This window comes from Sphaeramia orbicularis, chromosome 2 (assembly GCF_902148855.1).
Source record: "Sphaeramia orbicularis chromosome 2, fSphaOr1.1, whole genome shotgun sequence".
NCBI classification, from domain to species: Eukaryota; Metazoa; Chordata; class Actinopteri; order Kurtiformes; family Apogonidae; genus Sphaeramia; species Sphaeramia orbicularis.
The window spans coordinates 17,265,778-17,278,042 of record NC_043958.1 but is presented as its reverse complement, the minus strand read 5'-3'; the positions used below and the strand labels follow the sequence as shown (position 1 = coordinate 17,278,042).

Below are 12,265 nucleotides of genomic sequence, written 5' to 3'. Positions count from 1 at the left end.
CGCTCTTCTCTCACACTTCGGTTTGCCCTTGAAAAGTCTAAATGGGTTTTTATGTTATTATGACTCAAGCCTTTCTGATGTTTCAGTACCTTAAGGAGACTAATCAGATGCTTAGTGTTTCCACATTTTACTTCAGTAGATGATGCAAAGTGTCATAGTGCAACATGTGCAGTGAATTCTGTGGCTGACTGTTTGCATTACAGAACCAGAAGCTTATTACAATGTAAAGTTAAATATTTTTGTGTGGGTTGTTTCTTTTTCTTGCATTATTCTATCATTATTTTTCCACTTGGCGCTCTGGAAACTAGATGCCCTGTGTTTTCTTGTCCAAAAAGCCTCCATATAAATCATCCGCTAAAGGTGTGACTCATGTATTTGCTTCTTTTAGACGACAAAGCCATCATCTACTTTTGCTCATAACATGGAGGTCTTGGCACTCAGAAGGCATCAGTATTTGTTGTTCCTGTCACCATAAAACAGCGCATTCCTGAATTAATGTTTTCTCTATTCTAATACTGAAGGTTTCTTTGATATTTAGCTCTCGAACATGTTTTGTGCTTTTCGTCCTCTGCTTGTAGTATTTGTTGTCAGATGTTTATATTGCTCATGGCGCTTCAGCAGAATCAGAATAATTTGAACATCAGGTGTAGTAATTATGAAAATGTCGACAGTGAAGGCATCATCCTTGAGCATACATTTAACTTCAACCTTCTGAATACATGTGTGCTTTTCCTTCTTTGTCTGTTTAAATGTCTGATTTAAAAAAACTGTATAAAGTCAGTTTGTAAAATGTCACAGGCATTATTGTAATTTTAAGGAAGATATCATATTATATTTTCAGAAAGAAAAAATACAAGTACTGAAGATAATCAAACATGTGGCAGTCTAAACATGCCACGATAATCCATTTAAACCACTGAGGCTTTAGATAAACAGCTGCTTGTTCATTTTATCTGGTGTACAGATTATAGTAACTGTCAGTACTGAACTGCATGCGTTCAGAGTGCGTAAACTCTTTCGCTCCATGGGTGTGTTCAGGCGGAGATCCGGACGAGCTTCGAGGAGCTTTACCGGGTGATGTCACAACGGGAGGAGTTCCGCTGGATGATGTTGAGGATCAAACGCATGGCCGAGCCGTGGGTCAGCGCCATCCGCTCACTGGCTGCCAAGCAGAACCTAGCCAAACGACGGAGGAAGAAGGTGGGCGTGATATACATGTACAGTATTAACAATGGAGACATCAACTGAGACGGCTCTCAGTGAAGCAAAAGGGGATAATTGTGGCAATTTTACTAGCAATCAATACTTTTTACTTACATCAGTCAGGTGTGCCTGTTATGCCCCTTCTGTGTTTACTTACCTTTATTTTATCCACATGAACTGTAAAGATGTTTGGATCTTGTGTATGATGTTGAGATATTTCATCGAAACAAAAGTACACCATTCTTTTGGTTTTCTTTTGTACTGGATGAATTTAACATCGGAGCTACAGTTAGAAGAAATCAATGGGTAAAGCGAGCCATTGAGTCTTTTACGTCCCCATCTCTCAAAGGGCCTGTGAATGGCCTTAATCTTCTATCAGGGGCTTGAATCTCCTAAGATTGAAAGCAAAGAGATAAACAGATTGCTTTGCACCAACAGGCAGGACTTGGCTTCAGTAGTATCTATTAGGCTTCTTAACTGACTTAAAGGGTGGAAAAGTACCTCAAGTCTTGCTTTTTACCACTGGTTTTGACATTCAGTCCTAGATTTATTTGTTATGATTATTCATTACTTTGAATTATTTATTATTAATGTCCCTTTTTTCACCTAGTTAAACTGAAATCAGCTTTTTCCTACTAAAAATTATCATCATGTAAACTACTTTACTCTCTGACCACTTGAATTAAATTATGCTGCAAGTTTGTTTTGATTATTTTGCTCAGTGATGGCAAACATTACTGTCTACTGAAGTATTAAAATAAGATGTTTTAGTTGTAGCCTTGAAATCAATGAATGAACTTTCTGAGGCAAGCAAGTATAATTACCTAAAGCTGCTCAGCATGTTGACAAACTGAAATATGCAGGATGATATACAGTTTTCCTCCATGTTACATAACCCAGACATTTAACTGTAACATGTTTTTTTTTTCCTTTTAACTACACTGCCTGTTTAAATACATGTACCAGCAAAACTGCTCTAAGGTACATCAGCACAGTCATAAACACGCCCACACACTCTTCTTCACACTCAGAGTCCGTCCCACATTTGCTCATGGTAAAAATGGCGTTGGGGAAAGACTGACATGGATATTCCATTGTGTCCCAAGTTGGTAGAAGCTCCCAGCATTGAATAATGTACTCCACACTTTCCACAGGCCTTGTGAATAATTCACCTCTCATTCCCAGGATACCTTTGGTGCTGATGCAAAGCATCCCTTTAGCAAAGCAGAGCGTACAAGCAGACTATCTATCAATCTATCCATATACTGGATCTAATCTACCCTATTCCTTGTGTGATTAAACAAAGAGCATTTGTGCGGAATCCACACAGTTTCAAAGGCATGTCTTTGTTTCAGCTGCTAATCTCTTTTGGATATTAATTCCCCCATATTAATCCTTGAATTGTGTGTTGAGGGACTGGGGCGGGCTGTCAACAATGAAAAATATGTCGGTCACCTCAAACAAATTCTGCTGTTACTTCATTCTCCTGCTGAGGTACACTGTGTTCCCCTCACCGACCGTGCTGTGTGTGTCACTGTACTATTGCACTATTCAGTTTTTCCTTTTTCTCAGCATGCACACTGCACACCTGATGGCATTTGTATGAGGAAACTGTCTTCATGCTAGTTTATTAAGATGGTTACACTATGATAAATGCACAACAATTTCCTCTTCAGTTTTTTTCTTTTTACTTTTTAATTTGAAAACAACAAGGTGTCTCATAATGAATTACAATTCACATTTCATGAATTATTCATATTATTTAAAACTCTCCATTTCTTTTCTACATTAATATCAGAACAAGACGAAGTGTCTTGTTCTCCCTCAGGTCCTTCATTGCATTTTATTTCTACATTTATCAGAGAGGTCTTGTTGGAAGTCGCACTAGTTTGCCTTATTTCTTCTTTGTTCATCAGATCCTAGTGCACTTGGGGCTGTTGACCAAGGAATCAGGCTTTAAAATTGCAGAGAATGCATTCAGCGGTGGCCCGTTGGGAGAGTTGGTCCAGTGGAGCGACCTCATAACCACGCTGTATCTACTGGGCCACGACGTCCGCATCTCTGCCTCCCTCGCTGAACTGAAAGAGTGAGTACCAGGCATGCTGTGAATCACAAATTGTTGTTTTTTAATGCTTTATATTATGAGTTATAGTTCTCCAAGTTATTTCTCTGCATCTCTTCAGGAACCAAATTTACAAGAATATATCACGAGTTGTCATTGCCTGCATTTTTATTTGACTCATCCATTGTCAAAACGCTGTTATTCTATAATGCCTTACATTATTTTCATCATGTTTCATTTTAACCTTTACTCTTCTGCTGTTCATCTTGTCACGACATTGTTATCTAGTTGCATCTTTTACATCATGTCCATCTTGTTGCATTATTTTTCTGCTGTTTCTTCACTTATGTTATGCCTTAAGGCTTGTCCTCTACATTTTATATACCATTGTTGAGGTCAGCATTTAGAGAACATCTTCTTTCAGAGAACATCTTCTGTTTTATTTAGGAAAATCATTCACATATATTATTGTACCCAATAAAAACAGCCCTGTGACCCATTTTGGGTCCCGACCCTGTGTGTGGAAAACAAAAAATCCAGAGGGATTATATGCAGAGATGAATACCACTGACCCTATTTTCTCCACTAAAACAAATGCCTCTTGCATCTACTTCAAGTAATAATAATTTCTGCTGATGCCATTCATCCTTTATTATACGCTGATTGAAAACACTAATATAGATATCGATCTGGCTGCAAATACTCACCACAGCATGAGAAAACTTTTCAATATTTGCCTTGAAGCTTTCCTATTTTCATTTTTCAGTGGGAGTTGAACTGCTGGAGATATTTTGTTTAACAGATCCAACCATCTCTGAAGGTTAAATCTTTTATACCAGAAGATTAAGAGAGAGTTTACATGGAGTAGATTATATAAGTTTGAGCTGATCCTATGTATCTATACTAATCCTGCTATAGAGTCAGAAATAGCAAGGACAGATGATTAACAAACATATCAAAAATGTTTTTTTTTTTTTTTTTTTTAGCATTACTGCTTTTTATTATCAAAGCAAATCAGCATGAAATGATAGTTGAGCATCCAGACTTCTGCATAACAGATGCCTGAGGTCAGTTAAATGATGCAGTCAGATAGAAATAGTTTGCAAAGGAATTTAATTTCTGTAATTTTTCTTAGCCTTGTACTAAATCATTCTGATGTAACCCTGTTTGAATAAGACCTGGAGAGACAGCATCATTTATGTGAAACCTATGTTTATTTTTATGCCAACCATAAAACATCACCCAGAGGGGACACAAAGGTGGCTCCCATGTCATCTGTGTAATATTAGATTGCCCTTTGGCCCTAACTTTACACCTGACTGCTGTGCTGTCTTTTATGAGGACAGGTCCAACCTATCACAAGGCAAAAACAAATTAACATGGTGAATGTGTGAACTGTGTTCCTCTGCAGTGGGTTTGTTAATATACCAAAGTTGGCCTTGTCATCTCTTGGTATCAGCTTCATTTTAGCAGAGATCATTTTTATATCCAATACTCAAAAAGGCAGGATGTTGCTGCCCAAATGTCACAGTTTCCAAATGCTTTAGAAAATGTTGGTTAATCCACCTCAGTCCAGACAGTTTCCCTTTGTTTTGTGGCATCACACAAGTTTGTTTATGATACTTGCATTTAAGTTGGAAGCAGAATTATTGCATCTTACTAGATGTGTACTAAAATGTCGGTGACTTTATTTCACTGCTCACTGTTGTCACTTTGACCTTCAGCCTGTCATGTGCCTTATGTTGTAACTTTGTTTTGTTCGGTGGTTTTGGTTACGTTTTATTTGTTTCTTCAGCCCTTTGTCGTTTATAGTTATATTGTATGTTTATAGTTATATTAAATTCTTTTTACTATGTTGCTTGCTGCACTGTGGGCCTTAGAGTTATGTAGTTTCAGTCTTCTGTATGTGCTGTACATATGGTAAAACTGACAATAAAGCTGACTTTAACTAGATTGAAGTATGTAGCTATGCAAAATGAATTCTATGTTGCAAAAAAGCAATTACAAAGAAGCTGAGAAAAAAAAAGTTTCAGGTAAATGAGTTTTAATTAAAAAAAAAAAATCTAATCAAATAAATAAAAACACTGATAATCTTGTCAAGTATGGTTTTCTTGAGAAATGTAATGTAATTTTAATGAAATATATCTGTCTTAGTAACCAATACTGACCAGGATTTAATCAGTAAGAAACTAAAGCAATGTTTTGCATAATATCCCAGTCAAAGAACAGCACTGTTTTCCTTGTTTTAGGACTGAGGCCATTTATAATATTTAAATGGTAAATGGACTGCACTTACATAGCGCTTTTCCACACCTTCATGGTGCCCAAAGCGCTTCACAAACCCATTCATGCACACACTCATTCATGTAAGGCACTGCTAGGCAATTTAGGGTTCAGTGTCTTGCCCAAGGACACTTCGACATGTGGACAGTTGGAACCAGGATTCAAACCACCAACCCTTTAGTCATCGAACAACCCGCTCTACCAACTGAGCCACACCAGCAGCCGCCCCCTAGTAACTAACTGCAATAACTGTGGCTTTGTTGCTTGTAATAAGCACAGTATTTTCTCCCAGTAGGTTCTTATGGTTCTTCACTGAACAAAAATTCCAGTTTGCTCGCCACATTGGGAGATTTCGCTGTTTAATTCAAGAGAACATTTTAGAATATTTTACTTACTTGTACGCCGCCTATTTTTGCAGTTTGTAAATATCAGTATATCTTCAAAATGACAAGAGGCGCTGATAGTGTTGAATAATAAATAACAAACCTCTACATGCTTTTTTTCCTCCTCTCCTCAGAGCATAAAATGTTACTTTAATTGTAGTTTATGTTGCCTAACTACTGCCTTTTCACAAGACGATCACAGCACATTTGGTTCAACAACTGTTTTTCTGTCACATCAGGCTGTATTTGTCAAATTGAATTTATTTGTGTTTTTTTTTTTGTTTTTCTCTCCCAGAATAATGCGCAAGGTGATGGGGAACAAGTCCAGCTGCCCCACTCAGGGTGACAAAGTGGTTGAACTCATCTACATTGACATAGTGGGTCTCACTCAGTTCAAGAAGACACTGGGTCCTTCGTGGGTCCACTACCAGTAAGTATTTTTAAGTATTTCTCCAGAACTGTGCCTTGCCTTCGAACTTTATGAGCTCTTTTCACATGGGCAAAGGGCACCGGGTTCATGTAGTCTGGCTCTGTATGAGACAACGAATCTATTTTCTGATCATGCATCACCACAATTTCCCTAAAGGCTGAAGCCGTGTCTGGTGTTCATGATGCCTTGACCCAGTGTGTGTATTCTTGCTCCGATTGCTCCACTGAGGACTGTTGATTAGGCCTTCCCGGTTTGTTTTGAGCTCTCATCAGCTCCGACAGACAGGAAAAGAAAAGGAACAATAAGTCTGCAAGCACTAATGGCCCTCCTGGTTCCTCCAGCTTGTCACCAGGTTTTGTTCATCTGCGACATAACACTTTAAACTGCATCCGCTCCCTTTGTGTCCTGAGGAAATTGATTCAGCTTTAGGCAGAATGTAAGGTCCAGATGCTATTTTGTGCATTATTTCTCTTACTATTGTTGAACACTTTATGTCAAGGTGCTTAATGTCAGTATGCGCTTTCTCAGTGCCACATGAGTGACTCGACTGCACAGTGGAGCAATTTTTCTCACAAATAAATGTAACTTATTTCCACCCTGTCTGTCTTCATCCCTTTCTCCCAAAGTGTCTTATTTTGTTGTCTCCTGCTTGTGGTGAATTACATTTCTTGCTTTTGTGGCCTGACAATTCCACAATCCCCTTGTGAAACCATCTCAATCTTCTCTTATTTGTCACAAAAGATAGTAGGGGAGTACCTCATGGACAGCAAATGCCTGAATTCAGTTCCCCAATACACATGTTGGAATATCAGACCCCAAATTCTTTTAAATAAACAGTGTCATCGGGGAAAAAAAAAGCAACCCAAATTCTGTCAGGCCCTTTTGTGATTAATGTGTTTTGCTATTGCTTCAGTCTCCTGGCTATCTGTCTTAGTGTATCACTGTCTTTCACACTACTCTGGAGAGTATGGGAATACTCTAAGCTATTGTTTTCTGGCTATACACTAGAGCCAATGTTGCCCCGTTGTTCTGTTTCATTTAATCCTTTCATCCAGTAACTTAATCAGGCAGACACAGTACACTTTCATTTGCATTAGCAAGCCTGCAGAAAATGTGCCAGCAGATACCCACTCCATCCATTGTCATTTATTAATTTTGAGGCAGAAAAATGTTGCAGAAATGAAACCGGAACAAATGACGAGTTAGTCATCAGTTACAGCAAGCATCACAAGTTTGGTTTCATCATTTTGTGCCCTTTATTTCCTTGTAGCTTCTCCCTCTGTCCATCACTTCCTCATTTTTTTTTCTTTGCATGTTACTGTCCGATGTTTATATTGGTGTGACCACTTTTTTCAGCTGAAAACCGACCACATGCTTTGCTGATATCTGATTGATAATTACTCATTAACTATTGGAGACGCAAACTAATTTGAGATTTTTTTTTATCAGTCAATCAAAATGTTATGAAAATCACAATCCATGTCATGTAAATATCAGAATCAGAATAATGTATTAATCCCACTAGGAAATTATTGTATGTTACAGTTTCTCATTCAAGTATAATAAAAAGTAGCAGGAAAGAAATTAGTATACAACAAAAATGAAAAATAGCATAAAAATTATATGATGTAGTTTTCTCTACTTTCTGCAAACTTGGACTGTATATTATGGTTGTTTTTGGTCATTGTCTGATGAGAAACTCTGCATTTTTTGCATCATTTTGGGCTCAAATTTTTTACAGTATTCATAATATGTAGATGAAGTAAATGCTCATCCACATTTGTCCATAGTTTGTGGCGCTGGAGTTCTATACTGACTCAAACACCCACAGCTGACCGACACAGTAATTCTTCATCAGTATTCTTCAACAGCAGCATCATGACATGCCACACAAGCTCTGCACATTAATGCAGGTTTAAACCAAACACTTACGTGCAGATGGATGCTAAAATATTGCTAAAAATGGATTGAAATAAACTCTCTAGCCTAGTGACTTGCACGAGCAGCATCATTGCTACAAACTCAGAGGTTACAGTGATAACACTGATAACTTGGCAGCACTATTATGCATTTTTTGTAGATACAATCTGGACAATCCCTCTGAAATATAGCTCATATGAAAAATTGACATCAATCACCAAGCCCTCCCACACAAGGAAATCATATTCTTCAAATGTAAGGGAACTTGCTTGTTACAGTTCCCTACAGAGCCGCTTTTATAGTTAAAGCTGGAAATGAAATGCATAAATTACCCTAAAATTGAGTCTTTTTGCAGTTAGAATATCTGTGAAAATAACTTCTTGGTATTTTATTCAAGCAAAATTATGCTGAAGGGGATGAACATTTTTAGTCCATAGGAGAAAGACTTATTGATTGCAAGCTTATCAAATAGTTTGCAAGTGATAATTTAGTGTTTTATTGCATCTAATTCATGCTAAAGTCCATCAAGCATAACATATCATCAATAAAAATCTGTTTACACTAGCAGAAAAAAAATCAATAAATGTTATTTAGCTGGAGGATAACTCGAGTCAAATAATGAGTAACATATCACATTTCATTTCTCCGAGATCCACGGAGTTCACTTCAAGTTTTATTTTAACTAAACCCTGATGTTTGGCAGTATTTCAGCCTAATTGTTTTTACAATAATAGTCATTAACTTCTAAGTTTGCTCATCCATCTGTTGTGTTTTAGCCTGAAGGGTGTTTGAACATATAGCAGACCCTCCGGTAGATCAGTAAAAAACAAAAATCCCCATTTCTATAAAGGGGTTTCTTAATGTCCCACATGGGAGCGCTCTATTTATTGCATGTTACACACAGGGAATAATTTTTAAAAAAAAGAACATTGTCATTTACAATAGCAGTTGTTGTGGATATCCATTTGGAATGACTTCAGGTACATTACATTATAGTGAAAATAAACACTTACAGTGACATTGACTCTTTCCCCTTAAGTTTAACTCCATTACAGTATGGCAGCAAGTGTCAGTAATTGTGTACTTGTTGAGCTGAACAGTTTTAACTCTTACCACATTACATGCCATCTCATTAGACTCACTTCAACCATATTTACATCATGTTATGGCTCAGACAGCACTTTCCCATCTGTTGAGAATTCCTACCGGGGATGGATGATGGTTGTTTTTCTCTAGAGCGAGCAGGGATGGCATGTGGGCATGTTGTTGTTGTTCTCCTTTTCAGTCTAAAGTTTCCTCATGGTGAATGTTTCCCAGCTCTCTTCTCTCCCAGGGCTCTTGACAGTTCACACAGCCAGCTGCGCAACATCTGCCTGGGCGGTAGACAGTCACTGAGTAGAAATACAGTATAAGGGGATTTTTTTGGGTGCGGATATGTGTGTGTGTGAGCATGTTTGTGTCAGTTCATGTTGCACCCAGCTCCATCTAACAGTGATTAATGCTGCGTGTTTTACCTTGACCTGAATTGAGAGTCGCACAACTTTATTTCACAACAATTTTTTTACGAAGTGCAGGATTGTTAATATAATAGGCCGACCATTTCAGGGTTTGTTGCGGACAAGATGAGCGCAGTCAAGGATCAATCAAGGATACTAACACAATAGTTACAAGACTCAACTCTGTTAAAACTCTTCTTAATGGTGTGAGAAGGAGGGACAGATTTACTAACTTATAACAAAGTCAAGAGATGGAAATAAACTTCCTATTGTAGTCTTTTGCCTCATCCACATACAGAGAAATAGATTCAAGATTCCTTTTATTGTTATTGTATACACAGAGCATACACAATGAAATTCTGATGTGCTTTATAGAGACCGTACTTCTTGAGTATCTGAAAGGAAATATACAATGCAAAATATTTTAACCCATAAAGACCCAAATATTCACCAGTGACCAAAACCATCTACTGATGTAACTGTTTAACACCCGTTGATCCACTAATCCTATCAATACATATAAATAATTGGTGTAAAAGGCAGTTTATCATCTTGTCATGGTCATCAGATATGACACATTTGGGCGTTCAGAGACTCCATAGTGAACGTAGAAAGACTGTCATCTTCTACAACAGGGGTGTCAAACTCATTTTGGTTCAGGGGCCATATTTAGCCCAATTTGATCTCAAGCGGGCCAGACCAATAAAATAATGACTTAATAACCTATAAATAATGACAAATCCAAGTTTTTCCTTTTTGTTTTAGTACAAAAAACCCCAATTACATTATGAAAATATTTACATTTTACAAAAAAGATGTGAATACCCTGAAAAAACAGAAATTTCATTTGAAAAATTAGTGCAATTTTAACAATATTATGCCTTGACTTATTATTTATACATGTACATTATGTCTGTCTGTTATGCCTGTTACACAGTGTTACATAAACATTTGGTAACAGGCAGAATAATGTTAAAATTTTGGAGTTTGAAACTAAAACTTGAACAATTTCTACAATATTCCATCTCTTATTATTAACACAACTACAGATCACAGTGGATCCATAAATGCACAAAACATTTAGTAACAGGCAGAATATTATTAAAATTGCACATTATAGGTTGTTCATCTCTGTTTTTATTTATGTATTTATTTGCATGTTATTGTGAAAGAATAATTTTGTAAATGTAAATATTTTCACAGTGTAATGTTATTTTTTTCACTTAAATTTTTTCCACATAATTTTTCACAAAGAAAATTTGTAGCTGTCATTATTTATGGGTTATTGTGTTGTTATTTTTACTGGAGATCACAATGGTCTGTATTTGGAACCTGAACCAAAATGATTTGGACAACCTGGACTGTTCAGGTTAATTTTAGCACTTTCATCCTCCGGGGCCGGAATGGAACCTTTGGTGGGCCGGATTTGGCCCCCGGGCCGCATGTTTGACACCTGTGCTCCACGTACAGTATTGATTCACCAGTAAAACCCATGGAGTTGGATCAATGACAGTGGATGGAGACACTTTGTTTATGTTCAGTTAATGATATATTTGCTGAAAGAGTCACTTTTTCTTCAGTTTTCTCTCTTTCTGTAATAAAAACCTTCAACTTTAAAATGAGCTTTTATGAACATCTATGTGATCAGTTAATGTAATGAAAATACATGATTTTCACTGAAAAAACACAAAGTAAAAAGGATATTACAATAAATGGTGATAAATCACTTAAGAAAAGCCAAATAAAGAGAAAACTCATTTGGGAACTGACACCAAAGTAGCACTGGGTCTTTATGGTTTTGATAGTAAAAAACAGTAGAAACACACACACCCCGCTTGTCTCCCATTCAGTCGAGTCACACATTCATACTTAGTTAGATGCAGAGGACAGTGAGAGGTAAATACAGTAGTTATGCACATTGTAGATTTTTCATTATTGCATGTTGTTGATTCCAAATTCAAGTGAATTGAGTCAAAGACCAACCATAATCAATTTGCACCCACTAAACTACAAGTAACAATGAGTGATGTAGTGAATTTTATGGAAAGTTATGGAGTGAAAATGTCAGGAGGGAGTGATCCTGGCTGTATGCCATGTCCTCAGCTGGTTTAGGTCTAATTAATCCTCCGCTGTGACCTTTGAGTTCGCCATGATGTTCATTCACAGTCTCGGTGTTGGGCCTGAGAACTGAGACTTTTTGTAGTTTTCTTTTCCTCTAGGGACCAATTTGCCTTGTCTAATTTCCTATGTATTTCACTTATTCCTGGCTGCCTCTATTTTAAGTAATTTTAAAAACAATATTTGGCATATTTGGTTAATCCAGCTAAACTACACCATCTGTATATGCTGTGAGACATTCATTTTAGTTCAAATACATTTTTAGTCTGAGTGAATGAACATAGAAATAACCTTGAGGCTTATTCTTCGGCCCAGTGAGTTAAATACAGCTCCACACACACACTCTCTCCCCATGACTGTAATTGTGTGC

At 37.1% G+C, this 12,265-nt stretch overlaps 1 protein-coding gene across 2 annotated transcripts in view; it reads left to right on the top strand.

Moving 5' to 3' along the window:
* The window catches only part of mgat5 (alpha-1,6-mannosylglycoprotein 6-beta-N-acetylglucosaminyltransferase), a 95,976-nt gene that overhangs the window by 44,913 nt on the left and 38,798 nt on the right, over window positions 1-12,265 (top strand). For both annotated transcript variants that reach the window (XM_030156444.1, XM_030156451.1), the window contains 3 exons: window positions 1,039-1,200; window positions 3,120-3,289; window positions 6,227-6,361. In XM_030156444.1, the coding sequence (XP_030012304.1) occupies window positions 1,039-1,200; window positions 3,120-3,289; window positions 6,227-6,361 (467 nt within the window). The remainder of the gene's footprint in view (window positions 1-1,038; window positions 1,201-3,119; window positions 3,290-6,226; window positions 6,362-12,265) is intronic.